At 32.4% G+C, this 27910-nt stretch overlaps 5 protein-coding genes and 1 long non-coding RNA gene across 15 annotated transcripts; 2 read left to right on the forward strand and 4 right to left on the reverse strand.

Moving 5' to 3' along the window:
- The first annotated feature begins 1794 nt into the window (after positions 1-1794).
- On the forward strand, positions 1795-4597 carry LOC105127486 (uncharacterized). 10 transcript variants are annotated; one of them, XR_842644.1, is made up of 4 exons: positions 1795-2038; positions 2248-2345; positions 3295-3364; positions 4025-4597. XR_842644.1 is itself a non-coding variant. In XM_011028810.1 (3 exons), exons 1-3 carry the CDS (start codon positions 1906-1908, stop codon positions 4361-4363), a joined length of 402 nt encoding a protein of 133 aa, XP_011027112.1. In that variant the 5' UTR covers positions 1795-1905; the 3' UTR covers positions 4364-4597. The 10 variants fall into 10 exon arrangements, 1 of the variants encoding a protein (XP_011027112.1); XR_842648.1 differs by lacking the exon at positions 4025-4597 and adding an exon at positions 3088-3151 and having other exon boundaries at positions 2248-2491; positions 3236-3309; XR_842647.1 differs by lacking the exon at positions 3295-3364 and having other exon boundaries at positions 2248-2491.
- A 319-nt stretch (positions 4598-4916) lies between these two features.
- Positions 4917-5977, reverse strand: LOC105127515 (early light-induced protein 1, chloroplastic-like). The gene is made up of 3 exons (XM_011028856.1): positions 5660-5977; positions 5523-5570; positions 4917-5390 (listed from the first exon to the last, which is right to left on the reverse strand). Exons 1-3 carry the CDS (start codon positions 5813-5815, stop codon positions 5046-5048), a joined length of 549 nt encoding a protein of 182 aa, XP_011027158.1. The 5' UTR covers positions 5816-5977; the 3' UTR covers positions 4917-5045.
- Positions 5978-10467: 4490 nt separating this feature from the next.
- Positions 10468-11027, reverse strand: LOC105128326 (early light-induced protein 1, chloroplastic-like; the record flags this gene model as incomplete). Its single annotated transcript, XM_011029942.1, has 2 exons — positions 10468-10841; positions 10974-11027. Coding segments are annotated over 2 exons (399 nt in total), but the record flags the coding sequence as incomplete, so codon positions are not given.
- A 5550-nt stretch (positions 11028-16577) lies between these two features.
- On the forward strand, positions 16578-26950 carry LOC105127553 (uncharacterized). Its single transcript, XR_842654.1, has 2 exons — positions 16578-16665; positions 26913-26950. It is a non-coding gene; the product is annotated as an uncharacterized LOC105127553 (long non-coding RNA).
- LOC105127543 (early light-induced protein 1, chloroplastic-like) lies at positions 16624-17627 on the reverse strand. Its single transcript, XM_011028891.1, has 3 exons — positions 17337-17627; positions 17202-17249; positions 16624-17068 (listed from the first exon to the last, which is right to left on the reverse strand). The coding sequence occupies exons 1-3, from the start codon at positions 17490-17492 to the stop codon at positions 16724-16726; spliced, it is 549 nt and encodes a 182-aa protein (XP_011027193.1). The 5' UTR covers positions 17493-17627; the 3' UTR covers positions 16624-16723.
- On the reverse strand, positions 26897-27867 carry LOC105127534 (early light-induced protein 2, chloroplastic-like). The gene is made up of 3 exons (XM_011028879.1): positions 27584-27867; positions 27446-27493; positions 26897-27313 (listed from the first exon to the last, which is right to left on the reverse strand). The coding sequence occupies exons 1-3, from the start codon at positions 27734-27736 to the stop codon at positions 26969-26971; spliced, it is 546 nt and encodes a 181-aa protein (XP_011027181.1). The 5' UTR covers positions 27737-27867; the 3' UTR covers positions 26897-26968.
- Positions 27868-27910: the final 43 nt, after the last annotated feature.

The raw sequence follows: 27910 nt of genomic DNA on the forward strand, positions 1-27910 counted from the left end.
AAGTCCACAATTAGAAACTCTTTTTTTTTTTTTTTAAATAAATAATAATTCGAAAAGCTTAATTAAACAGCTGTAATCTTCCTCTTCCTCTTCCTCTTCTTCTCTTTTATTTTTATAAAAAATATATCAAAATAATTTCTTTTTTTTTCCCGTAAGCTAAGCATGTGGATCGCTTCAATACATGATTATATTAGTTTATTGAAATCTTAGTTCCAAGTTAGGAGTCAACAAAGTTGATAAGAAGCAAATTGATCGCTGTAGTAGCTAGTATAGTAGATTACACAGGAAATTGGTTGAATATGGTCATCAACAGTCGGCTTTTGAAGCCGTTCAACCCCCCCGCCGTCGAACGATATTTACTAGACGAAGAATTTGTACGTGTAGGTAAGCGTCATGAACACTTGGAATTTTCTGGAAACGAAGCACACCACGCAACAACCAGCAAGTTCTAAGAAATTACGAAAAACAAGATTATTAACTTCGGTGTCCATTAGCGAGGGTTTTTACCTTGAAACCTTATTGAATTTTGGATAAGTGCTTCGGCCAGTAATTGAAAATAATAAAACATAAATTTAATTTTCGTAGATGACCCAGTCATTGTCAATATGAGAAAAAAAAAATATTACCATGATCTTTCTTTACAATTAAATTTTATATATCTAAAAAGTTTAAATATTATTTTAATGTATTTATAAATTAAAAATATTTTAAAAAATAATTATTATTATAGTATAAAACATTATCTTAAGCGTGTTTAACATTGCCCTAAACTGTTATTCACCAAAATTATTTTTTTATTTAAAATTATTTTTAATATTTTAAAATTAATTTTATATCTTCACATCAATAATAATTTTTTTAAAATAAAAAATATTTTTTAAAATAATTTAAAAAACAACCACTAATTATCATTTTCCTAAGTACAGGTATAATTCACGAAAGGTTAGTCAATCATAAACTCAAGTCAACGGTGATGACATTAATTTGGTGGCATGCACGTCCAACGAGGATCAAATTTCCACAATTAAGATCATTGGCTGCTTAATTTAAGAGAATAATAACTGAAAAACCGAACAGAAAGTGACTGGCGAGGATTAACGTGACAAACACCAGAATATTAACTGCTTTTGTTTTTTTATTTCCTCGCTCCTTTTTAGAGTAAGGAAGACGAACTTGAATTGCAATTGCAGGAAAAGAGAGATAAAAATCCAAATAAATCGCGACGCTAAGGAATTTGATTAAGGTCATAATTAACTCCACTGCAACTAAATATAATTAAATCATTAAACTTACAGCCAATATCCCAGGTCTTTTCCATTATTTAAAGATAAGCCACTTGTAAAACACAGTTTAGATCCATTTCTTGAGAGTCCAAATATTCCTTTGGATCATCACAAGTGACTTTATGAAAACTCTAACCCGTCAACGTTCTAAAAATCCCATTATGTAATTCAGTTAAAGCTCTACTAAAAGAATTAATTATTCAATCCTGTAGTTAATATCATCAATAAACAAAAAAGGAGAATAAAAATATCAAATATGAAATAGCATCCTATGTGCTGGCATCGCAACAGAAAGTATCATTTGAGTGTTAGAAGATGATAATGAGGTGAAATAGTGTTGTTTTTAATTTAAAAATATATTAAAAAATATTTATTTTATTTTTTAAAATTTATTTTTGATATTAGTATATTAAAATAATTTTAAAAAATATTTTTTAAAAAATAAATTGTAATAAAATACAGCTTCAAAAACAATGAAAAAAAAAAGAAAAAAGAAAGTTGACCCCACAGCAACACTCTCTCGGTCTCCGCCTCTACCTCTGCGATGCCAACTAAGGGGCCCGACTCGCCTTTTAACCAATGTTGACCCCGCTCTCTAAAAACAACCGACTGAAGTATTCCAATGGGAGCGGTGCCTTCAACGCCTCGCCTCTCCGGCGCTTGCCCTCAGTGCACGGCCGAGTATTTAATCGGTTCATTTCTCGGTGAGAAGACGTTTTCTATAGGTTCTCTTCATGAAGCCTGCAAGCTCTTCGGTCAATCTATCACGAAACCTCCCCCTCCGTTCATTAACGTCTTATCCTGCATTATATAATCTGCATTTGCTTTAATTGTTACTTTATTCGCACACTAACCATGCTCTCTCTCTCTTTTTCATCTTCATCATTTTTTACTGCATTCGATTCTCTGTTTATTGGAACTATAATTATAGAAATTATGTATTTTTTACTTTTTTTTTGTGCAGCACAAAATGATTGTTATACTAGGCATCTGAAGAAGATTTTGATTCACTTATCATAGTGGTTGCAAGAGTGTGCTTCGAATTCTGCTGCACCTTCGGAGGTTTATGCCAAAGCTGTTAATGCAGTTTACATTTCATCTGTTTTTTTTGAAGTATTTAATTGAAAATGCTCAAAGCAATAATAGCATCGGGGAGTTGTATTTGTCATTGAATGTAAGCGAACTAGCACCTAATGATTTCAACACAGGTATTTCATTTTTGTTATTTGGTAAGTAGTGCAAATTGAATGTCAGGGTGTAGTTTTGTTTCAAAGCATCCATAGTCTGCAACATTTAAGTGTTTAACCTGTTCTCTTTTACTATTGTTATCGAATCGGCGTAGTTTGACCATCTTTTCTTCTTAGGAAAAAAATCTAATGGCGAAATGGGTACCAATAAACTACAGTTTTATGCTATAATTGCAAACTAGATTTGGATTAAGGCTATGCAAAGAAATGTAATTGTCATAGAAGTTTCTGAAAGTTTAAACAAGTTCAAACATTTAGATGAAGAATCGCTGAACTCACGCCTTTGTGGTTGGCTACAAATCCTCAAACAGCAGATTAATTATGGAAAGGAGGTCAAAAGAAGGTTAGATTTGAACTTTTGGACTTTCAAGGAATAATTTCAGGACAGATCTTAGTGTTTGCTGATAAAATATATTTATTCAAGCCCCAAGAATGCCAATTGTGTACTTTAGACTCTCTGCTTTCAGTTCTATTGAAGTGTTTGTTTGACAGCTATGCTTTATGCTTTCCAGTACAAGTAAATCATTGTACGTATGCTGAATTTCTTACATGTGTAGATCAAAACATCGAAAATCTTGTCATGCATAGTGTACTTAACTTCATTGGCTCTGTTGAAGTAAGATACACCATGGATTTCTCACCATGCTCCTTATATTAAGATTTTGTGCAATTTGATCTTCTAAAATGCGTTATTTTTGTTCCAAGTTCAAACACATACCTTCTACATCACGAGTAGCTCAATTTCATGCTTATTGCAATGTCAGCCCAACTTCTGTGCTGACAATCTCCTGGACCAAGTGACACGAACCTTTTATTGATGCAGCCATGGTTCAGGTTAGTGGATGACCTTTGGCTTTATTTCTTGTTCTAAGTTCAGAATTGTTTAGGTCTTGCATTCTTTTTATGGACGTCTTCCATAATTTGCTGGAAAGTTCTTGGTTAATTTGGTTGTTGGGAGATTGTTACTTAATTATATAGTGCAGCCTTGTATCCCATTTAACAGTGCATCTTATCCAGTATTTTCTGGCGGGAGGCCGCCTGGAGTTTTACAAAGAGCCGTTTCTGCAGCTCGTATGATGTTCTTATTAGAGCTTCCTTTTATTTAAATAGGCTTGAACTAGTCAGTTTTCTCGCCTAAAAAAGGCTTGAACCACATAGGACTGCTATGTGGAATTTTCTAATATCTATTCACTCTTTCTCATTTTGTCTCGTTCGCATTGCCTGCCTTATGCTTTCAAGTTTGGGTCATATTTACCAGACTACGAATGAGGGTATTAGTGTTAATGCATTGTGATTTTCTCCTTCATCTAAAGCGGAGCATATATTTCTCCAAAACTTCTTTCTTAATTCGATTCATATATTTTTGTTAGCTTTCATATATTTTTTTCTTAACCCATGGATTCCCTTTCAAAGATACTATTAGAAACTCAGTGACCTTTTTTAGCTTTTGTTTACCATCAATGCTTTTGTTGATATTATATATTTGCTTTGCAGCCACTTTTGTTTTATTGCCATTCAATTATTTGGTCAGTTCAACTGGTGAAGGCTCAAGAAATCCATTGGCAGACTGCCGTCTTCATGGGTTGTTTATACTTAATTATTTTCTTAAGTGTGTTGTTGGTGATGAGTCCATGACAGACCGAAGCAATGAAAATGCAACTGCAGATTCTCTTTCTAAAGGAAAAACACACTTCTCTGACTTTCCTTACTGCAAAGCCTTAGAAAATGCAATGTGAGTTCTTTTTGCAATTTTTTTTTTCTCAAGTTGCTTTGATATGTTATATGTTTTTGCCATATTTCAGAGTAGTGCCATGCTTTCAGTTGATCGTGTAGATATCGAGGGGAAGGCGCACAGTGGGTCACGTGTGAGATTGCCATTTGTATCTCTGTTTGATACTCTTGGCATGTAAATGTCTTGATCTTTTACCTCCATGACGAGAGTGATTTCTATGGTTTAAGTTATACTGTGTTTTTGTTAGATTGGATGTATACATGCTAATGCTCTACTACTCTTTGTTGGCTTCAAAAAAGTGATAATTTTAGACTTTATTTTGATTTCTCTTCCTCAATATTTCTCTCTTTGTTGGCTTCGAAGAAAGAGTTCTGGTTTCTCTGTCGCGGGTGCGGTATGATTAATATAACTCCTAAATAAACTTTTTTTTTTTAAAAAAGAAAAAAAGCGATTTTAAATGGCCTGAACTGGATGGGCATTGCATTTCAATCTACCATTTTCATCAAGTGTAGTTGGTCAAACATTTGTAATCGGTCGCTGCAAGGAAGATCCGTGATTCGTTAGAAGTCTGAATATCTTCCTATTAGTGCACCGACGGCTTTCAATCTTGGCATGTTCCTAGCTAGCATAACATAAAGAAGGAGAAGCAAAATCTACAGAAGTATTATTTGTAATTTATATATATGATTGAAAATTTATCTTACATGTTTTGCAACTGAAATTACATTGATTCAAGTATCCATGTTATAACATATATGGCTTGAATAATACACAAAACAGAAACTACAGAAGGGTTCCACCCGAGACGTACTCGGTGCAGGCCAACGCAACCAAACCCAACATGGCAAATCTACCGTTCCACATCTCAGCATCAGATGTCATGACGCCCTCTGACTTGGATTCCGCGCTGATCCCTTTGAACAGTGGGATCAAAGACGCGACAGAGAGCAGAATACTTGTTCCGACGAACCACGAGACTCCACCGTTAGATATCTGAGAAAAAAGGTCTTGGCCCTTGGACAGTTCCACTGCCATTGCAGCGACAAAGCCTATCATGGCAAGCCTGCCATTGATCCTCTCTGGTGCGGGTCCGCTAAATGCCAACAAATCAGCGAATTTTGTGCTGACCTGTTAATCATCATCATGCGTGCGTTTACATTAGAACGTATATATAAATGCAATCACAAAGTCCATGCTCAACTTAAATTGTTAAAATTAAACATTTCCGAAATAACTCATGCCGTATAATTAATCCTGTACCTTTGGCTTAGGAGTAGAACTTAGCCCTGCTGACTTCTTCTGGTCATCCTGCAAATTGAATCAAATGTTAACACAATCCCAAGAACCATCACTTAAAATATATACACAAAGGAAGTCGAAATAGATTCCAAACTCACCAGCTTGGCCTGGCACTGCACCCGTTTGCTAGCACTGCCACGTAGTCGTGGCACATACGTAGCAGAAAACAAGTTGCTCACTCCAGACCGGTTTTTCACCAGGCTACTAGGTACTGGAGTTGCAAGGACGGTCTGCATGACTGTTGATGTGGCCATCACTTGGAAAAATGTTTATCGCTCGAGCTGTGATTAAGAAACTTAATCAATATCTAAACTGTGAAAGCTATTCTAATGCTAGAGTCAACGTTCGTAAGAAATATCACTAGCAGTGAGTTGAAGCTGGAGCTACTTGCTTTGTAATGATAATTAATGAATCTGACAATGGTTTGGTAGGCTGTTATATAGCCGACGGGGGAAGAGAGGAGAGGGCATTTTACTACCACGTCATCTATATCTATTTAAAAAGCTGATTGGATCACGTGGGTTCGGCTGTCCTCACATGGTCAAGAGGGTTACGTGGCCTCCTCACAGTCACTAGTGGAACCCCACCCCATTTGAGAATCCGAGGCCAATGTTCTTCTAGGTTTTTCAGCAGAGCAGCGACCACGGCATAGTAATCGAACTGGACTCAGCCACGATTTTACCTCAATAATTTGACACGTTCAAAATAACACAGTAATCGCAGTAATATAAATTCTTTTTATAATTTCTCGACATGTTTTTTCTCCGGGATATTGTTTTTTAAAAGGTGATTGATTATAGTTTGTGTATCTATACTCCTACAGTTCTCTTTTCTCTGTCCAGTAAGCTAATTTTATTCCTTTCATCTTTATCTTTATCACTTATATTAGAGATTCTTTCTTTTCTTCTTATTGCTTATTGATTTCTCACCAAAACAATTAAAAGTGTATTTTTTATATTTTCTGGTAATTATTGGCATGAATCAATATCTTTTTTAATGCAAGTCAAATAATTTTTCAAATAGTAAATGTCTCGAGTGGAAATTTTCTGATAATATTTGCACGGAACAATTCTTGAATTCTTATCAATATTTATATTATGTTATCATTTCATGTTAAAGTCCATTGCTACTAATAGCATTTTTAAATGCCATGTATCTTGCTGTTCAAATATCAATTTAAATCAATTCTATAATTAAGATTTGAAACATTTACTTCACATTGCAACTCAATAAGAAACTCGATAAAAATCATGTGCAAACCCCTAACTTTTTTTATTTTATTTACATTGATTGTTCTATTTTTTGGATAAATCAACTCACTTACTTTGTCATTTTTAAGAAATGATTCCTTTTAAATTTTAGCAGGCCATTTAACATCAATTACTCTATTATCTAATGCCAATTTACAACTTGTATTATATAGATTTGTCCGCTAAAATAAAGGAATATCAAATGTTTATTAACATCTCTCTCCATGCATTTGAATTGATTATAGATTTATTTCCCATTGACACTTCTAAAGAGAAAAAAACAATAATAAGAAATCATAAAAAATGCATCTTATGTTTAATCAAAACACAAAACTCAAAAGTAAGAGAGAGAGAGAGAAGTAACATTAACATTTAAAATAAAAAATAAATATTTTAATTGTTATTCTGAAGGCATTTCATTGTCATTGTAAAGGAGGACCTAATTTCTTTAGAAGACTACAAGATAATATCTCCATAACGTTTCATTAAAGAGAATTATTCAATTATTAATTAATTATATGTTTCAAATTTAAGATGACAAGGTTGAATTTAATTGCATTTTTATGTGACCTTTGTTGTTACTTATTTTTGGGCTCCACGTGCTGGAAATGATGTGTACCTCTTTTGAACCGAATGCAGGAGTTTAACTTATGTTTGGTGGAATATTGACAAAAGTAGAGAAGAAATAAATGTTTTTCAAACCTTGTTTCAGTTGTTTTCTGCCTATTTTAGCCTCTCATTTTGCTGTCAAAATCATTAGTTTTTTTAGACTAGTTAGAAGTCTTCATAATGCTAAATTTGTTCTTTCTTTATCTGATCTTTAAGGTTGGATAAATTCCTTAGAATTTGCACTAAAAAACTGATTCTGCTGCTATCGTAATTTTTTGTTCCAACTTAGACTTTGATTCTAACTTGGTTTCATGTAATATCTAATCATCCTAACTCTATTATGTCACTCATGCCGTGCTAAAGAATTAATCTACACCTTTATTGGATCCTAAGGCTTACTGTTCTTATGATAGATTCTCAGTTAGATTGGGATGCTTGACATTATCATTTTTTCGAAATCAGATCTAGAGATCTCTTTTGACTAGCTAGGTTATGGCCAGATTCTGTTCTTCAAAACAAATTTATCTCATTTTAAATCCTTCATGAAAGTTATAGATAAGTACGCGTAGATGAATTTAGGTTTTTGAATCTCCTGATTTTAGTATCAAAAGCTCAAGATATTTTCATCTGAATATCTAATGAGAAAGCAGGGAATCCTACAATGAGAAGGTTTCCAGCCTAGTCTTGTTGCAATTCTATTCTTCAAAAAGATTTGATCCCACTTTGAACCCTTCATGAAAATTAAAGACCGATATGGGTAGATGAATTTAGGTTTTTGTATTACCTAATTATGATATTATAAGCTTAAGATATTCTCGTTTGAACATCTAGTGGAAAAGCAAAGAATCCTGCCGCAAGAAGGATTCCAACTCAAGTTTTTTAGGTCTTGATTTGAGGGACCCGATTTAATGTTTTAAGGATTTATTGGATTAATTAAAGACAAATTTAAAACCTTGAAAAGTGAATCAATCTTGTTAGAGGAATTAAAAAAACAAGGATTGGATCAAAAAATATCACAATAATGTTTGTTACTTGGCTGTCGCGCTGAATTTTATTTTGTTTCTTTTCACAAAACCAATGTCGTTTCTTTACCTTCATATATCCCACTCTAACAAAAAAACAAAAACACTACCATTTGGAACTTGGCAGAATAAAACAGCCCCATTGGATTTAATTAGCATGATATTGTTCATTGTCATTTTGAGAACAACCCCTTCCACGTCTGTAACTCTTTTTTTTTTCTACACAACCATTCTTGTTGGTTTTTCTTTTTAATTTCTCCTCTGTTAATTGGCATGTGCAAGACAACCCCTTCCTTTTGTCATACCAGAATTGCAGCTACAAGAAAACGCTATCAAAGGAAACCATTTTGCGCCTCCTATGTGATAGTTGTAAAATGACATGAAGAGAGGAACCCACCATCATCTAATAGTTGAGATTTTATTCCTAACATGGATGACTGAGATGATGTGTTAATATGAAAAGTAATTATTGAGATCACAAAATCAATCAAAATATTCTAGTTTCCTATTTTTCTTTATTTGATCACTCGAGATTACACCCTAAAATTAATGTAATATTTGTTTCCAATAAGAGCTATGTATAGACTATATATGGATTGTTTTTGCTAACCTAAATGGGAGAGAAAAGAGTGGAGAGACGCAGGCAAAACAAGGAGAAAGAAAAGGGGCTTTTCTTTGATACTGGAAGACAGAAGAAAAAAAACCTTCATTGGAACGTGATAGAGAGAAAAAAAGGATACAGAGTAGAGAAGAAGAAACAAAAAGGATGAAAAAAATAGAGAAAAAGACAGAGAAAAAAGAGAGAGCAAAAAGAAGGATTTTTTTTTGTCAAGGAAAGTGATTAGTACTTAAAAGTACATTTTTATCAAGGTTTTATATCATCATTTTGCAATTGAAGTATCAATAACTCAACTAAAGTATGTTTTATAATAACATATCTAATAATATAAGATGCCTTTAATTTATGGTAAATATTCATTTTAAATGCAGGCCTATCACATAAATGAAAGGATTAATTGATAAGTTTAAGAACTGAAATTGAAAAGACAAAGAGATGACCAAACTTAGAAAAGAGATACTGGTACAATCCAAACCGGAACACTGTTTGGTAATTGGGTCATATCTGGAGCTGTAGATCTTGGATTTAGGTCTACTTTATATGGATGGAAAGGTAAGATATAGACTTACAACTTTTATAGGAGCTCAAGATTCAAAAAGGCTATTTTCAAGTCCAAATTATAGTAACAATGAAAAAGTCCGAATCTGTCCTACAGCCCGAATACTGTTCAGTGTTTGACCCATATCTAGAGTTCTAGAAATCTAAATAACCTTCATTTTTTTTCTTGGAAAGCTGAGACAATTTCCTACAACTTTCATGTTTTCAAATGATTTCAATTCTAATGTTATTAATGATGTTTTGAGCAGATAAGAGAAAATAAAGATTGTTACTAAGTCAAGAGTTGGTCACCCGCTCATCAATTAGTTATCAAATAAATAGTTTCTAATTTTGGTTTATAAAAGGAGGCATTTACTATGCATTTAGACATTTTGATCTCTAGATCGAGATCATGTTTTTGCTTTCTCTTTTTATATTTTTATAATATTTTTTTTTTTCTATCATGTTTGAATTTATGTCTAATGATATTGAAGCGCTTATTGGATTACCAATTTGTTATGGTATGATAGATAGTTCAAAATCAAAATTCTCTGTTCACAATTAAAATTCTAGCTGTACTTGGTATGATGGGCATTGCATTTCAATCTACCATTTTCATCGAGTGTAGTTGGTCAAACATTTGTAATCGGTCGCTGCAAGGAAGATCCGTGATTCGTTAGAAGTCTGAATATCTTCCTATTAGTGCACCGACGGCTTTCAATCTTGGCATGTTCCTAGCTAGCATAACATAAAGAAGGAGAAGCAAAATCTACAGAAGTATTATTTGTAATTTATATATATGATTGAAAATTTATCTTACATATTTGCAGCTGAAATTACATTGATTCAAGTATCCATGTTATAACATAAATGGCTTGAATAATACACAAAATCGAAACTACAGAAGGGTTCCACCCGAGACGTACTCGGTGCAGGCCAACGCAACCAAACCCAACATGGCAAATCTACCGTTCCACATCTCAGCATCAGATGTCATGACGCCCTCTGACTTGGATTCCGCGCTGATCCCTTTGAACAGTGGGATCAAAGACGCGACAGAGAGCAGAATACTTGTTCCGACGAACCACGAGACTCCACCGTTAGATATCTGAGAAAAAAGGTCTTGGCCCTTGGACAGTTCCACTGCCATTGCAGCGACAAAGCCTATCATGGCAAGCCTGCCATTGATCCTCTCTGGTGCGGGTCCGCTAAATGCCAACAAATCAGCGAATTTTGTGCTGACCTGTTAATCATCATCATGCGTGCGTTTACATTAGAACGTATATATAAATGCAATCACAAAGTCCATGCTCAACTTAAATTGTTAAAATTAAACATTTCCGAAATAACTCATGCCGTATAATTAATCCTGTACCTTTGGCTTAGGAGTAGAACTTAGCCCTGCTGACTTCTTCTGGTCATCCTGCAAATTGAATTAAAATCATTGATTGCTTTGGGGCTAGTAAGTCAACGTTCGTAAGAAATATCTCTAGCAGTGAGTTGAAGCTGGAGCTACATGCTTTGTAATGATAATTAATGAATCTGACAATGGTTTGGTAGGCTGTTATATAGCCGACGGGGGAAGAGAGGAGAGGGCATTTTACTACCACGTCATCTATATCTATTTAAAAAGCTGATTGGATCACGTGGGTTCGGCTGTCCTCACATGGTCAAGAGGGTTACGTGGCCTCCTCACAGTCACTAGTGGAACCCCACCCCATTTGAGAATCCGAGGCCAATGTTCTTCTAGGTTTTTCAGCAGAGCAGCGACCACGGCATAGTAATCGAACTGGACTCAGCCACGATTTTACCTCAATAATTTGACACGTTCAAAATAACACAGTAATCGCAGTAATATAAATTCTTTTTATAATTTCTCGACATGTTTTTTCTCCGGGATATTGTTTTTTAAAAGGTGATTGATTATAGTTTGTGTATCTATACTCCTACAGTTCTCTTTTCTCTGTCCAGTAAGCTAATTTTATTCCTTTCATCTTTATCTTTATCACTTATATTAGAGATTCTTTATTTTCTTCTCATTGCTTATTGATTTCTCACCAAAACAATTAAAAGTATGTTTTTTGTAGTTTCCGGTAATTATTGGCATGAATCAATATCTTTTTTAAAGGAAGCCAAATAATCTTTCAAATAGTAAATGTCTCAACTGAAAATTTTTTGATAATATATTTGCAATGAACTTTTCTTGAATTCTTGTCAATATTTATACTATGTTATTTTTGAATTCTTGTCAATATTTATACTATGTTATCATTTTATGTCAAGTCTATTGCTATTAATAGCTTTTTTAAATATCATGTATTTTGCTGTTCAAAAATCAATTTAAATCAATTCTATAATTAAAATTTGAAATATTTACTTCATATTATAACTCAATAAGAAACTCGATAAAAATCATGTGCAAACCCCTAATTTTTATTTTATTTTATTCACATTGATTTCTCTATTTTTTGGATAGATCAACTCATTTACTTTGTTATTTTCAAGAAACGATTCCTTTTAAATTTTGACAGACCATTTACCATCAATTACTCTATTGTCTAATGCCAATTTACAACCTGTATTATATAGATTTGCCAGCTAAAATAAAGGAATATCAATTTTTTATTAAAATCTCTCTCCATGTATTTGAATTGATTATAGATTTATTTCCCATTGAAACTTCTAAAGAGAAAAAAAACAATAATAAAAAATTATAAAAATTGCATCTTATGTTTAATTAAAACACAAAACTCAAGAGCAAGAACAAAGAGAGAAGTAACATTAACATTTAAAATAAAAAATAAATATTTTAATTGTTATTTTGAAGGCATTTCATTGTCATTGTAAGGGAGGACCTAATTTCTTTAGAAGACTATAAGATAGCATCTCCATAACGTTGCATTAAAGAGAATTATTCAATTATTAATTAATTATATGTTTCAAATTTAAGATGACAAGCTTGAATCTAATTGCATTTTTATGTGACCTTTGTTGTTACTTATTTTTGGGCTCCACATGCTGGAGATGGTGTGTACCTTTTTTGAACCGAATACAAGAGTTTAACTCATGTTTGGTGGAATATTGACAAAAATAGAGAAGAAATAAATGTTTTTCAAACCTTTTTTAGCCTCCCCTTTTATTGTCAAAATCATTAGTTTTTTTAGATTGGTTAGAAGTCTTTATAAAGCTAAATTTGTTCTTTCTTTATCTGGTCTTTAAGGTTGGATAAATCCCTCAGAATTTGCACTAAAAATTGATTCTGCTACTGTTGTAATTTCTTGTTCCAACTTAGGCTTTGATTCTGACTTGGTTTCATAAAATATCTAATCATCCTAACTTTATTCTGTCACTCATGTCATGTCAAAAAATTAACCTACACCTTTATTGGATCTTAAGGCTCACTGTTCTTATGATAGATTCTCAGTTGGATTGGGATGTTTGACATTATTATTTTTCTGAAATCAGATCTGGAGATCTGTTTTGACCAGCCAGGTTATGACCAGATTCTGTTCTTCAAAACAAATTTATCTCATTTTGAATCCTTCATGAAAGTTATAGACCAGTACGTGTAGATGCATTTAGGTTTTTGAATCTCCTGATTTTAGTAAAATGCTTAAGATATTCCCATTTGAATATCTAATAAGAAAGCAGGGAATCCTGCAATGAGAAGGTTTCCAGCCGAGTCTTGTTGCAATTTTGTTCTTCAAAAAGATTTGATCCCACTTTGAACCCTTCATGGAAATTGAAGATCGATATGGGTAGATGAATTTAGGTTTTTGTATCACTTAATTACGATATCATAAGTTCAAGATATTCTCATTTGATCATCTAGTGGAAAAACAAAGAATCCTGTCACAAGAAAGATTCCAACTCAAGTTTTTTAGGTCTTGATTTGAGGGACTCGATTTTTTAAGGATTTATTGGATTAATTAAAGACAAATTTCAAACTTTGGAAAGTGAATCAATCTCGTTAGAGGAATTAAAAAAACAAGGATTGGATCAGAAAATATCACAATAATGTCTGTTACTTGGCTGTCGCACTGGATTTTATTTTGTTTCTTTTCACAAAACCAGTGTCGTTTCTTTACCTTCATATATCTCACTCTAACAAAAAAACAAAAACACCACCATTTGGAACTTGGCAGAATAAAACAACCCCATTGGATTTAATTAGCATAATATTGTTCATTGTCATTTTGAGAACAACCCCTTCCACGTTTGCAACTCTTTTTTTTCTTTCTACACAACCATTCTTGCTGGTTTTTCTTTTGAATTTCTCCTCTATTAATTGGCATGTGCAAGACAACCCCCTCTTTTTGTCATGCCAGAATTGCAGCTATAAGAAAACACTAGCAAAGGAAACCATTTTGCGCCTCCTCTATGTTAGCTACAAAATGACATGAAGAGAGGAACCCCACCATCATCTAATAGCCGAGATTTTATTCTTAACATAGATGGCTAGTATGATGTGTTAATATGGAAAGTAATTACTGAGATCAAAGAATTAATCAGAATATTCTAGTCTCCTATTTTGCTTTATTTGATCACTCGAGATTACACCCTAAAATTAATGTAATATTTGTTTCCAATAAGAGCTGTGTATAGACTATATATGCATTGCATTTGTTAACCTAAATGGGAGAGAAAAGAGTGGAGAGACGCAGGCAAAATAAGGAGAAAGAAAAGGGGCTTTTCTTTGATACTAGGAGATAGAAGAAAAAAAACCTTCACTGGAACGTGATAGAGAGAAAAAAAGGATACAGAGTAGAGAAGAAGAAACAAAAAGGATGAAAAAAATAGAGAAAAAGACAGAGGAAAAGGAGAGAGCAAAAAGAAGGATTTGTTTTGTCAAGAAAAGTGATTAGTACTTAAAAGTATATTTTTATCAAGGTTTTATATCATCATTTTGCACTTGAAGTATCAATAACTCAACTAAAACATGTTTTATAATAATATATCTAATAATATAAGATGCCTTTAATTTGTGGTAAATATTCATTTTAAATGCAGGCCTATCACATAAATAAAAGGATTAATTGATAAGTTTAAGAATTGAAATTGAAAGGATAAAGAGATGGCCAAACTTAGAAAAGAGATGCTGGTACAGTCCAAACTGAAACACTGTTTGGTAATTGGGTCATATCTGGAGCTGTAGATCTCGGATTTAGGTCTATTTTATATGGATGGAAAGGTAAGACATAGACCTACAACTTTCATAGGAGCTCAAGATTCAAAAAGGCTATTTTCAAGTCCAAATTGTAGCAACAATGAAAAAGTCTGAATCTGTCCTGCAACCCGAACACTGTTTAGTGTTTGACCCATATCTAGAGTATTAGAAATCTAAATGACCTTCATTTTTTTTCCTGAAAAGCTAAGATAATTTTCAACAACTTTCATGTTTTTAAATGGTTCTAATTTTGACGTTATCAATGATGTTTTGGGTAGACAAGAGAAGATAAGGATTGTCACTAAGTCAAGAGTTGACCACCCACTCATCAATTAGTCATTAAATAAATAGTTTTCAATTTTGGTTTATAAAAGGAGGCATTTGTCATGCATTTAGACATTTTGATCTCTAAATCAAGATCATGCTTTTGCTTTCTCTCTTTGTATTTTTATAATACTTAAATTTTCTTTTTCCATCAAGTTTGAATTTGTGTCTAATGATATTGAAGCTCTTATTGGATTACCAATTTGTTATGGTATGATAGATCGTTCAAAATCAAAATTCTCTCTTCAAAATTAGAATTCTAGCTAGATAAGGTGTTTTTTTTTATATATATTTTTTTATATTTCAGGCACTATTTGGTTGTTAGGTTCTTTTTTATTGTGATTAAAATGATTGGTTTTGATTTAGAATTAATTTTAGCTTATGTTGTCCATGAAAGAAAAACAATAATGTAGCATTGATGTTAATAAACCTAAATTTCCAAAATGTTTGTGGTTCGTTAAGGGATCCAAGATTTGCATTGTGAATTTTATGGAATGGAAGAGCTTCATAATAATTTGGAAAAATAAAAATGAACTGATTAGATTTTGTAGGCAAGTTTATGAAATCCCCTCGTATTTTTCTTATAATGGCTATTAAGTAGTTAAAGAATTCATGAGAGTAACGTTTGGTTTCATTTTTATTCATTTGATACATTATGGATTCTTTAGTCATTAATTAAAATACAATGGTAAGTTTGTAAATATTATTTTATTTTTATTTTTTCTTAATGGTATATAAAGTGTCATGAACTTATAAGTTCAGGATGTTTTCTATATTTTTCAAGAAAATAAAAGTAAAATATAAAATTGAGTATGCTTCAGGATGAGCAGATGATTTTTTATTTTTTAAATCAAATAATATCAAATAAAATTTTTTTAATTATTGTTTTAGTTTTTATATATTTTCATATTAAAAAACTTAATATTATTTGAAATGTCATCAATTGATGATTTTACTCAATAATATTTTCTCAAATTGCTTTGATATGTTTTATGTTTTTGCCATATTACAGAGTAGTGCCATGCTTTCAGTTGATCGTATGGATATCGAGGGGAAGGCGCACAGTGGGTCACGTGTTAGATTGCCATTTGCATCTCTGTTTGATACTCTTGGCATGCAAATGTCTTGATCTTTTACCTCCATGACGAGAGTGATTTCTATGGTTTAAGTTATACTAGTGTTTTTGTTAGATTGGATGTATACATGCAAATGCTCTACTACTCTTTATTGGCTTCGAAGGAAATGACAATTAATATATCTCCTAAATAAACCTTTTTAAAAAAAAAGAAAGAAAAAAAGCGATTTTAAATGGCCTGAACTGGATGGGCATTGCATTTCAATCTACCATTTTCATCAAGTGTAGTTGGTCAAACATTTGTAATCGGTCGCTGCAAGGAAGATCCGTGATTCGTTAGAAGTCTGAATATCTTCCTATTAGTGCACCGACGGCTTTCAATCTTGGCATGTTCCTAGCTAGCATAACATAAAGAAGGAGAAGCAAAATCTACAGAAGTATTATTTGTAATTTATATATATGATTGAAAATTTATCTTACATATTTTGCAACTGAAATTACATTGATTCAAGTATCCATGTTATAACATATATGGCTTGAATAATACACAAAACAGAAACTACAGAAGGGTTCCACCCGAGACGTACTCGGTGCAGGCCAACGCAACCAAACCCAACATGGCAAATCTACCGTTCCACATCTCAGCATCAGATGTCATGACGCCCTCTGACTTGGATTCCGCGCTGATCCCTTTGAACAGTGGGATCAAAGACGCGACAGAGAGCAGAATACTTGTTCCGACGAACCACGAGACTCCACCGTTAGATATCTGAGAAAAAAGGTCTTGGCCCTTGGACAGTTCCACTGCCATTGCAGCGACAAAGCCTATCATGGCAAGCCTGCCATTGATCCTCTCTGGTGCGGGTCCGCTAAATGCCAACAAATCAGCGAATTTTGTGCTGACCTGTTAATCGTAGTCATGCGTGCGGTTACATTAGAAGTGTAAGCATAAATGCAATCACAAAGTCCATGCTCAACTTAAATTGTTAAAATTAAACATTTCCGAAATAACCCATGCCGTATAATTAATCCTGTACCTTTGGCTTAGGAGTAGAACTTAGCCCTGCTGACTTCTTCTGGTCATCCTGCAAATTGAATCAAATGTTAACACAATCCTAAGAACCATCACCTAAACTATAAACAAAGGAAGTCGAAATAGATTCCAAACTCACCAGCTTGGCCTGGCACTGCACCCGTTTGCTAGCACTGCCACGTAGTCGTGGCACATACGTAGCAGAAAACAAGTTGCTCACTCCAGACCGGTTTTTCACCAGGCTACTAGGTACTGGAGACGCAAGGACGGTCTGCATGACTGTTGATGTGGCCATCACTTGGAAAAATGTTTATCGCTCGAGCTGTGATTAAGAAACTTAATCAATATCTAAACTTTGAAAGCTATTCTAATGCTAGAGTCAACGTTCGTAAGAAATATCACTAGCAGTGAGTTGAAGCTGGAGCTACTTGCTTTGTAATGATAATTAATGAATCTGACGATGGTTTGGTAGGCTGTTATATAGCCGACGGGGGAAGAGAGGAGAGAGCATTTTACTACCACGTCATCTATATCTATATCAAGTGGGTTACGTGGCCTCCTCACAGTCACTAGTGGAACCCCACCCCATTTGAGAATCCGAGGCCAATGTTCTTCTGGGTTTTTCAGCTGAGCAGCGACCACGGCATAGTAATCGAACTGGACTCAGCCACGATTTCACCGCATTAATTGGACACGTTCAAAATAACACAGCTAAATTAAATCGTACTAATGTATAAAATTTTTGCAATTTGTCGACATGTTTTTTCTTAAATATCCTTTTTTTAACATGTGATTGGTGATTTCAATGTTGCTCTCTTTCTTCTGTCAACTAAGCTAATTTAATTCCCTTCTTATCTTCATCGTTGATATATTGAAAAACGTTTTTTTATTCTCAATTAATTATTGATTTATTACCGAAACATTCAAAAGCATTTTTCTTATATCTTCTAGTATCAACATCTTTTCAAGTACAAGCTAAATTATATTTTAAATAATAAATATTTTAATTAAATTTTTTTAACAATAATTATACTAATTTTTTTTTGAATTCTTATTAATATCTATATTATATTATCATCTCACGTCAACTTTATTACCACTAGCAATTTTTTTAAATGCTATATATCTTGCAATTTAATAATCAATTTAAATCAACTCTATAATTAAAATTCCAAACATTTACTTTACATTGCAACTCAATAAAAAACTTGATAAAAATCATGTGCAAACCCTCAACTCCTTTAAATTTTTGCATTAATTACTTTATTTGTTAGCTAAAATAGAGGGATATCAAATTTTTATTCACATCTCTCTCCATGTATTTGATTTGATTATAGATTTATTTCCTATTAAAACTTCTCATGAGAAAAAAAAAAGGAACACAAAATAATGCATCTTATGTTTAATCAAAACACAAAACTCAACACAAGAAGAAAGAGAGAAATGGCATTAATATTTAAAATAAATAGATAAATATTTTGATTGTTATTTTGAAGGTATTTTATTGTCATTGCAAGGGAGGACCTTATTTTTTTCAGAAGGCTACAAGATAGCATCTTTATAACATCTTTATAATGTTGCATTAAAGAAAATTATTCAATAATTAATTAATTACATGTTTCAAATTTAAGATGATAACTGTGAATCTAATTGCATTTTTATGTGACCTTCTACCTAATTTCTTTCCCCTCATGGATTCTGAATTTTAAAAAAGCCTAGACTATCATTTGTAATCAATTGACCACTTCACAAAGTTGCGACAAAATCCAAAACAATTTATGCTTTCTATTGGTCATGGTTATGACTCTCGGTGGGAGTTGCTTCTACATTAGATTTCCACAAGTCCATTTATTAAAAACAATCTTTATAGTTTACTGCATTGATTGCATTAAACAAGAAGATATATTTTACTTTGTGGAGAACAATTTAGATGTAGCGTTTTCGGCCAGTAAATTAAACAAATAGGTGGCGAGTATAAAGCTGGGGAGAAAATGATAGGAATGGAAAATCAAACCCAATTAATTTGCTAATATAGAAGGGAATTTTGTTCTATCTAATATGATGTTATCAGTATTATTCAAACAATAATCAAAGGATCATGCTTGCTGTCGTTGCTAATAGAGAAGGAGAAAGAGACAATGTTATAACAAGAAATTTAAGAAAACTAACATGATTTATGTCAAAACAGAGAGCACAAAAGGAGACAATAAAAGGAAGATGAAGTAAAGTGAAAAAAACAAGGTGTTTTGAGAGAGAGAGAAAGAGAGTGGAAGCATGGGTTGGTGCTAGGGTTGAAAAAGAGCAAATGGGAGTAAATTAATGTTATATTTTTTTCAAACATGTAAAATTGATCTGAATTTATTGATTTTAACTTAGTTTATCACGTCAAATTTAATTTTATAAGCTTTCAAGTTTTTAGTTTTACATGTAAAATTATATGATTTTATAAGTCAACTCATGATTTAACAACATTACTTATGATTCTTTTTTTTTATATTTTTATTTTATGTTATAAATACTTAATAATTAAAATTATAAGTTTCATAAAATTTTAAGTAAAAGTAAGTTTGTGATTTACAGCACAATGCATATATTTTATGTAAAAGCATTTTTTAAAGAGAAAATAATCCTGACAATTCTATAGTTTATTTAATTTTACACTTTATTTTTATTATTTTATGAATTAGATAAAATATTTTCCATCAATTAAAAATTTTAAATTGATGGAAATGATCAAATTAACCTTGTATTTATTATATCATATAAACAACTAAACAATATCGTGAACCTTCTTTTAGACTGGCTAGAACAAACTCATTTAATTCAAGATTAAACCTTATTTTAATTGTCTTACATGCAACGGATTTAGGGTTGGTGACTAAAATACCTATAATATTGCTTTGCTTTCTTTAAAAATTCTATGATGAACATCACAAACCGTATATTGCTTTGCTTTACTTAAAAATTCTTTTTCTCCTTTCATCAACTCCCCTGTCACCTGACTCCAATTCTTATAATTCCAATTCCATGGATTTCAATTCCATTAATGTCCCATGGAATTATTTTACAAAGTATTTATCATTATTTTTCTCTCAAGAAATCGTCAATTCACTTTAACTTCTCCCGAATCCTGACATCCAAGAAATAGAAGAGAACCCAATTATGAGAACCAGATACCCGAGAAATAGAAGAGAACCCAATTATGAGAACCAGATACTGAGTCGACCCATAAAAACAGAGACAAAGGCCATAAACTCACAAATCAACTCAGTCAGTCGAACTGAGTTTCTTTTCATCTTGACCCTTTCAAAGCCATCTTTAGACAGGGTTATTCAATCCTTGAATGATTATTTGGCTTGCTTGAACTATTACTAGAGTGTCATCACCTAAATGGAACATTGATAAATCTTTTAGCCGAGCTCAAGCTGGGCATAATTTTAGATTAGCCATTAGGTCAAATTACATTAAAATCATTGATTGCTTTGGGGCTAGTAAGTCAGTGACTCGGTTTTATATGATGGAACACTTTTTTGCTTTTAGGTCTGGTTTTCTTTTTTCTACCGAGCTTGAATTTGTGTCCAATGATATTGAGGTTTTTATTGGATTTCTTATTTGTTACGGTTTGATAGATTGTTTTGAATTAAAATTACCTCTTCAAAATTAAAATTTTAGCTAGATAATGTGTTTTTTTTAGCATTTGTTTTTCAAATTTTAGCCACTATTTAGTTGTTAGGTTTTTGTTGATTGTGATTAAAGTTGGTTTTGATCTAGAAATAATTTTAGCTCATATTGTCCATGGAAGGAAAACAATAATGAAGCATGAAAGTGAATAAAACCGTCGCCAACACCATAATCTTAAATATATCCTTAGAGAGTTGAGGCAGTATACTAGTGTTAGAAGAGAAAGCTAGACAATAGACTTGGTATGTTGGGTATATGTTTTGTATAGCAATACATTATAATTATGCCTACTTCATGTTTTAAAAATTTAGGTCACATGCTCTTTGCTCTTTTTAGTGGATCGAGCTTTGGTCTCCAATCCATAAATTTGTTACCAATTGACTACCTAATTTGGCAAGTGTGAGATCAATCTTCAGTGAAATCCACTAGGTGAATCAAAATCCAAAAAAATGAAGAAAAAATAGAGTGATAAAACTAACTACCACACCAACAAATTTAGAGGTTTTAATTGGCTGCTTCGTTCTTACTAAGCTGATGCAGACAGAGTCTTTCCTAATCAAGTAATAAAACTGAAAACAACACAAGGAGGTTTGCGTAGACAGCTACCTGCTGAAATGCTTGTTTGCTTGCGTGCCTGGTTTTTGTAATTACGTTGTTATGAGCAGTTAACTACTCTTTATTAGCTTCGAAGGGATTGATAATTTTAGACTTTATTTTGATTTATCTTCCTCCTACATATTTCTCTCTTTGTTAGCTTCAATGAAAGAGTTCTGTTTGGCCTGTAGCGGGTGCGGTATAATATATCCTCCTAAATAAACTCTCTTTTTTTTTTAAAAAAAAAAAAAGCGATTTTAAATGGCCTAAACTGGATGGGTAATGGATTTCAATCTACCATTTTCATTAAGGGTAATTGGTCAAACATTTGTAATCGGTCGCTGCAAGAAAGACCCATGATTCGTTAGAAGTCTCAAATATCATCCTATTGATGCGCCGATGGCTTTCAATCTTGGCATGTTCCTAGCTAGCATAACATCAAGAAGGAGATGCAAAATCTAAGAAGTATTATTTGTAATTTATATATATATATATATATATGATTGAAAAATTATATTATTAAATAATATTTATGTAGATTTATTTATTAAGGGTATAATAAAAATTTCAGTTTAATCTATATATTTTTTTATATATATTTAGGTTAACACCAAGCACTCGTAATAAACAGATCATCAAGAATTTAAGCCTTATTTTTGTGTTTGATCTTAATTGTTTGAACATAATATCAGAGCTGGTTTTATGAAACGAGGTTTAATCTCAAATATAGCTTTTGCGGATCCAACTTTATCTTTTTCTTTTGCAAAATTTGGTATTTTGTCTTCCTTTCAGCTTCTGCAATTTGATATTTTTATTCAGTTTCTGCAATTATTTTGGTATTTCATCTTCCCTTCAGTTTTTTTAATTTGGTATTTGCGTTCAGCTTTTGCTAAATTGTTTTATGCTTTGGCATAATCGTAAATTTTCAAGAAGATATTTTGTTCATTTTCTGCAATCTTTGTTCAGTTTCTACAATTTGATATTTTATTTTTCACTGCTTTTACATTCTGGTTCTCTGCGATTATTGATTATAGCTATTGAAAGAGATTATTTGCTTTAGTTTGTGAGTATGAGGTTGGATGGGAAGAACTATTCATATTGGAGTTATTATAATAAAAAAAATAAAGGTAAAAAGATATGTCAGTGGAACTTATATAGTACCCAAAAATATCGAGGAAAGAGATACAACTTTAATAGATACATAAGAAGCAAACAATGTAAAGATCATTACTTGGATCAACAACTTCATTGAGCATTTCATAGATATGCAGTTGGCAAAGTATGAGACAATAAAGGAGGTTTTGTATCATCTACAAAGATATGCAGTTGGCAAAGTATGAGACAATAAAGGAGGTTTTGTATCATCTACAAAGGTTATTCATATAATCAAAATTTTCAAAGTAGTATCAATTAGAGAATGACGTTCGAGTTCTTTACAAGAAGAATATGAGTATTTAGGAGTTCTATTCTGCCATGACAGATTTTTGGGATCAGTTGGCTCTTACAGAATTGGTATAATTAAAGGTATGCAGTGCTTATATTAAGCGTAAAGAGCAACAATGATTGGTACAATTTTTAACAGCACTTCACAGTGATTACAAAGGACTTAGAGGTTCAATACTACATCGTTCTCCATTTCCTTCTGTTGACTTGATTGTCAGTAAATTATTGGTTGGAGAAATACATCTTCAATCATATTCTAAAAAGGATATTTTTTCTGCTTCGAATTTTTCTATACTAGCAGTATCTTTTAAGCAAGTCTCCAATCACCACCAAAAGCCTTACACAAGGATTGGCTTCAAAGTGTGCATTTTCTGTAAGTAGAAAGGTCATTGAACAACTCAGTGTTCTAAGTTGAGATAGTATAATCAAACTTGAAAACTTGACAGCAAATCATAATCTAATGCTCAGAAATGATCTTAGGGTTATAAACCACCACACCACAATACTGCAATAGTAACTTCTTCATGCTTTATTAACAATCCTAGTATTTTGCTTGAGCAATTCCAAAAGTTTATCTCCTTGCAACCATAAACAAAACCCGCTTCTTCTTTCATAAGTCAGTTGCCTCATAATTTCTTAGATATGTCACATTCTGAATGAGTTTTAGATTCTGGTACTTCAAATTATATGTCTTCAGATTCTTCATCTTTTACATTTGTTTTCTCTTTGCCTTCCATTCCTATTATGATTGCTGATGACACTCACAAGTCCTTAGCTGGTGTTGCTTCTATCATCACATCTCACTTGTCTCTTTATAATGTCTATCTTATTTCAAATCTCAAATTGATTCTTGTTCCTACCGGTCAAATATGTGGTTCTAGTGATTATTTAGTCATTTTTTCCTCTTTTTTTGTTATATATAGGATTTGCAATCTCAAAAGTTGATTGAGACAAGTCGTAGAGAGAATGGACTATACATTTTAGATGTGTTAAAAGTCTCAGTTCCCGTTGTTGCCAGTACTACTGTTGATTTACCTTCTTTTCGTTTAAGTCCTTCATCTTTTAGTTTTTATTTATGGCATTCTCATCTAGGACATGTTTCATCTTCTTTTTTAAGATTTTTAGCATCCATATAAGCTTTAGAAAATTTAAAAACTTGTGACATTTCTAATTGTAGTGGATATAAACTGGTAAAATTTTTTGTTTTACCTTTTAATCGAAGTATTTTTGTTTCTTCCTTACCGTTTAACTTGATTCATTCTGATGTATAGGGACCTTCTCTTATTACCACAAAAGAAGGGTCTTGATATTATGTTTCTTTTATTCATGATCATACTCGTTACTATTGGGTTTATTTAATGAAATATCGTTCTGAATTCTTTGAGATATATGCAGCTTTTTGAACTCTTATCAAAACTCAACATTCTATTGTGATCAAATGTTTTAGGTGTGATTTGGGTGGGGAATGCACTTCTAGTAAATTTCATCAATTGCTTGCCTTTGATGGAATCATCCACCAAACTTCATGTACAGATAATCCTGAGCAAAATGATATTGTTAAAAGAAGACATAGACATATTGTAGAAACTGCTCGTTGTCTCTTATTGTCTGCTTTTGTTCCTAGTGAGTTTTGGGGAGAAGTTGTTCTTACTACTGTAAGTTCAATTAATACAATTCCATCTTCTCACAGTTCGGGTTTATATTTTTTTAAAAAATTATATGGTTATGTCTCTGATTATTCTTTATTTAGAGTTTTTAATTATACTTATTTTATTCTTCGTCCTTATGTAAAATGTAGTAAGTTATCCTTTTAATTCGTTATTCATGTCTTTCTAAGTTATGACGAAGGTAAAATGGGGTATCATTATTTTGATTTAATAACTTAAAAACTTTATATGTCTCGTCATTTTATTTTTCTTGAGCATGTACCTTTCTTTTCTATTCCATGCATTACTCATAGCATGACTAAACCTGATCTTATTATTATAGACCCCTTTTCTAAGGATTCTGATAATAATACCTCTCTCCATATTCTATCAATTTGAACTTATAACTCTATAGATACTGATATTTTATTCTCTAGCACAACTGAAGTTCCATTGTCATTTACCGCCACTCAAGCTTCATCTGAGATTATAGATTCACCTTTAAATCAGTCCATTCATATTCGTAAGTCCATGAAACTACTAGATTTTGCTTATTCTTATTATTCTTCATCATTTACTTTCTTTTAACTTCTATTCATTATCTTTTTGAGCCTTTTTCTTATAAAAAGACAATTCATGAACCTTTTTGGCAGCAAATTATAGATGAAAAACTTTCTATTTTGCATAAGACAGATACTTAGGATCTGGTTCCTCTACCTCCTAGTAAGAGTGTTGTTGGTTGTCGTTGGGTGTATAAGATTAAGACTAATTTTGATGGTCTATTGAGTGATACAAAGCTAGGCTGGTTGCAAAAGGATACTCTCAACAATATGGTATGGACCATGAGGACACATTTTTTCATGTTGCGAAAATGACTACTATTCATAATCTTATTATCGTAGTTTCGATTCATCAGTGATATATTTCTCAACTTGATGTTAAAAATGTATTATTGAATGAAGATCTTTAAGAAGAAGTTTATATGACACCCCCTTCTAGTATTTTATATCACTCTGAATATGTTTGTAAGCTTAAAAAAGCATTATAACCTTGTGCTTCGTTTGAGAGATTTTTTATTGTGATCTCATCTCTTGACTTTGTTTCTAGTAGTTATGATTCTGTTCTTTTTATTAAGTATATTGATGTCGACCGTATCATTTTGTCTTTATATGTTGATGACATAATTATTATTGGTGATGACATTGATGATATTTTAGTTTTGAAGAGAGAGCTAGCTAGATGATTTGAAATAGAGGATTTAGGTTATCTTCGATATTTTATGGGTATTAAGGTATCATACTCACCTTGAGGTTATCTTTTTTCTTAATCAAAATATATTGCAGATATTCTTGAGCGAGCTAAACTTACTAATAACAAGATTGTAGATAGTCCTATTAAGGTTAACGCAAGGTACCCTTCTTATGATGGTTTACTTCTGATAGATCCTACTTTATTCCGTACTAGTATTGGGAGCTTGGTATATCTTACCATTGCTCATCAAAATATAACATATGATGTTTATATTGTTAGTCAGTTTGTTGCTTCTCCTACTACTGTTCACTAGGCAGTTGTTTTTTGTATTTTGCGATATCTTCATGGTATAATTTTAGAGTGTTTTACTTTCATCCACCTCTTTTTGGATCTGCATGCATAATCTGATGCTGATCATAGTAGTGATCCTACCGATCACAAATCTATTATCGGGTCTTGTATCTTTTTAAGTGTATTTTTTATTTCTTGAAAGAGCAAGAAACAACCTATTGTTCAAGAAACAATCTATTGTTTCTCAATTATTTACTGAAGTAGAATATCATGTCATGATATTTATTATGAAAAGAGATTGTTTAGTTACGTTGGTTACTTGCTGATATGAAAGTTTTCTTTTTTCATCTTACTCTTTTATATTGTAACAATCAAAGTTCTATTCAGATTGCACACAATTCAATTTTTCATAAACAAATAACGTATATTAAAATTGATTATTATCTTACTCGTCTTTATTTCAAGCATGACTATATTATTTTGTTTTTTATTTCTTATTCCTTGCAGATAACAGATATTTTTACTAAGATGTATTATATCTATCATTTTTATTTTGTATTTGATAAACTCTCGATACTTATAATTATCTTTTATAAATTTGAAAGACGATTTTAAATAATATTTATGTAAAATTATTTATTAAAAGTAGAATTAATTTTTCAAGTAAACCGGCATATACTTTTTATATATATTTTTATGTATTTAAGTTACCACTAGGTACAAAATAGATGATTGAAAATTTAACCTTTTGTTTTATGTTTTACCTTAACTGTTTTAACAGATCTTACATATCTCGCTACAGAAGTTACATTGATTCAAGTATCCATGTTAACATCTATGGCTTGAATAATACATAAAATAGAAACTACAAAAGGGTTCCACCCGAGACGTACTCGGTGCAGGCCAACGCAACCAAACCCAACATGGCAAATCTACCGTTCCACATCTCAGCATCAGATGTCATGACGCCCTCTGACTTGGATTCCGCTCTGACCCCTTTGAATAGTGGGATCAAAGACGCGACAGAGAGCAGAATACTTGTTCCGACGAACCACGAGACTCCACCGTTAGATATCTGAGAAAAAAGGTCTTGGCCCTTGGACAGTTCCACTGCCATTGCAGCGACAAAGCCTATCATGGCAAGTCTGCCATTGATCCTCTCTGGTGCGGGTCCGCTAAATGCCAACAAATCAGCGAATTTTGTGCTGACCTGTTAATCATCATCATGCGTGCGTTTACATTAGAACGTATATATAAATGCAATCACAAAGTCCATGCTCAACTTAAATTGTTAAAATTAAACATTTCCGAAATAATTCATGTCGTATAATTAATCCTGTACCTTTGGCTTAGGAGTAGAACTTGGCTCTGCTGACATCTTCTGGTCATCCTGCAAATTGAATCAATTGTTAACACTATCCTAAGAACCATTACCTAATTTATATACAAAGGAAGTCAAGATGGATTCCAAATTACTCACCAGCTCGGCCTTGCACTGCACCCGTTTGCTAGCACTGCCACGTAGCGGCACATACGTAGCAGAAAAAAAGTTGCTCACTCGAGACCGGTTTTTCACCAGACTACTAGCCGCTGGAGTTGCGAGGACGGTCTGCATGACTGTTGATGTGGCCATCACTTAGAACAATGTTTATCACTCGATCTGTGATTAAGAAACTTAATAAATATCTAAACTGTGAAAGCTATTCTAATGCTAGAGGCAACGCTCAGCAAGAGATATCACTACGAGTGAGTTGAAGATGGAATAACTAGCTTTGTAATGATAAATAATTAATGTATCTGACAGTGG

Source organism: Populus euphratica, unplaced genomic scaffold (genome assembly GCF_000495115.2).
Source record: "Populus euphratica unplaced genomic scaffold, PopEup_1.0 scaffold1.1, whole genome shotgun sequence".
Lineage (NCBI taxonomy): Eukaryota > Viridiplantae > Streptophyta > Magnoliopsida > Malpighiales > Salicaceae > Populus > Populus euphratica.

Excerpts from the sequence above, each read along its gene's own strand:
- LOC105127486 (XM_011028810.1), top strand. The coding sequence starts at position 1,906 with ATGGGAGCGGTGCCTTCAACGCCTCGCCTCTCCGGCGCTTGCCCTCAG. Across the intron at positions 2,039-4,024 it reads TGAAGCCTGCAAGCTCTTCG|CCACTTTTGTTTTATTGCCA; the intron begins GTCAATCTATCA and ends TTTGCTTTGCAG. Across the intron at positions 4,263-4,332 it reads AAAGCCTTAGAAAATGCAAT|AGTAGTGCCATGCTTTCAGT; the intron begins GTGAGTTCTTTT and ends GCCATATTTCAG.
- LOC105127515 (XM_011028856.1), bottom strand. The coding sequence starts at position 5,815 with ATGGCCACATCAACAGTCATGCAGACCGTCCTTGCAACTCCAGTACCT. Across the intron at positions 5,571-5,659 it reads TGCAGTGCCAGGCCAAGCTG|GATGACCAGAAGAAGTCAGC; the intron begins GTGAGTTTGGAA and ends TTCAATTTGCAG. Across the intron at positions 5,391-5,522 it reads GTTCTACTCCTAAGCCAAAG|GTCAGCACAAAATTCGCTGA; the intron begins GTACAGGATTAA and ends GATGATTAACAG.
- LOC105127543 (XM_011028891.1), bottom strand. The coding sequence starts at position 17,492 with ATGGCCACATCAACAGTCATGCAGACCGTCCTTGCGTCTCCAGTACCT. Across the intron at positions 17,250-17,336 it reads TGCAGTGCCAGGCCAAGCTG|GATGACCAGAAGAAGTCAGC; the intron begins GTGAGTTTGGAA and ends TTCAATTTGCAG. Across the intron at positions 17,069-17,201 it reads GTTCTACTCCTAAGCCAAAG|GTCAGCACAAAATTCGCTGA; the intron begins GTACAGGATTAA and ends TACGATTAACAG.
- LOC105127534 (XM_011028879.1), bottom strand. The coding sequence starts at position 27,736 with ATGGCCACATCAACAGTCATGCAGACCGTCCTCGCAACTCCAGCGGCT. Across the intron at positions 27,494-27,583 it reads TGCAGTGCAAGGCCGAGCTG|GATGACCAGAAGATGTCAGC; the intron begins GTGAGTAATTTG and ends TTCAATTTGCAG. Across the intron at positions 27,314-27,445 it reads GTTCTACTCCTAAGCCAAAG|GTCAGCACAAAATTCGCTGA; the intron begins GTACAGGATTAA and ends GATGATTAACAG.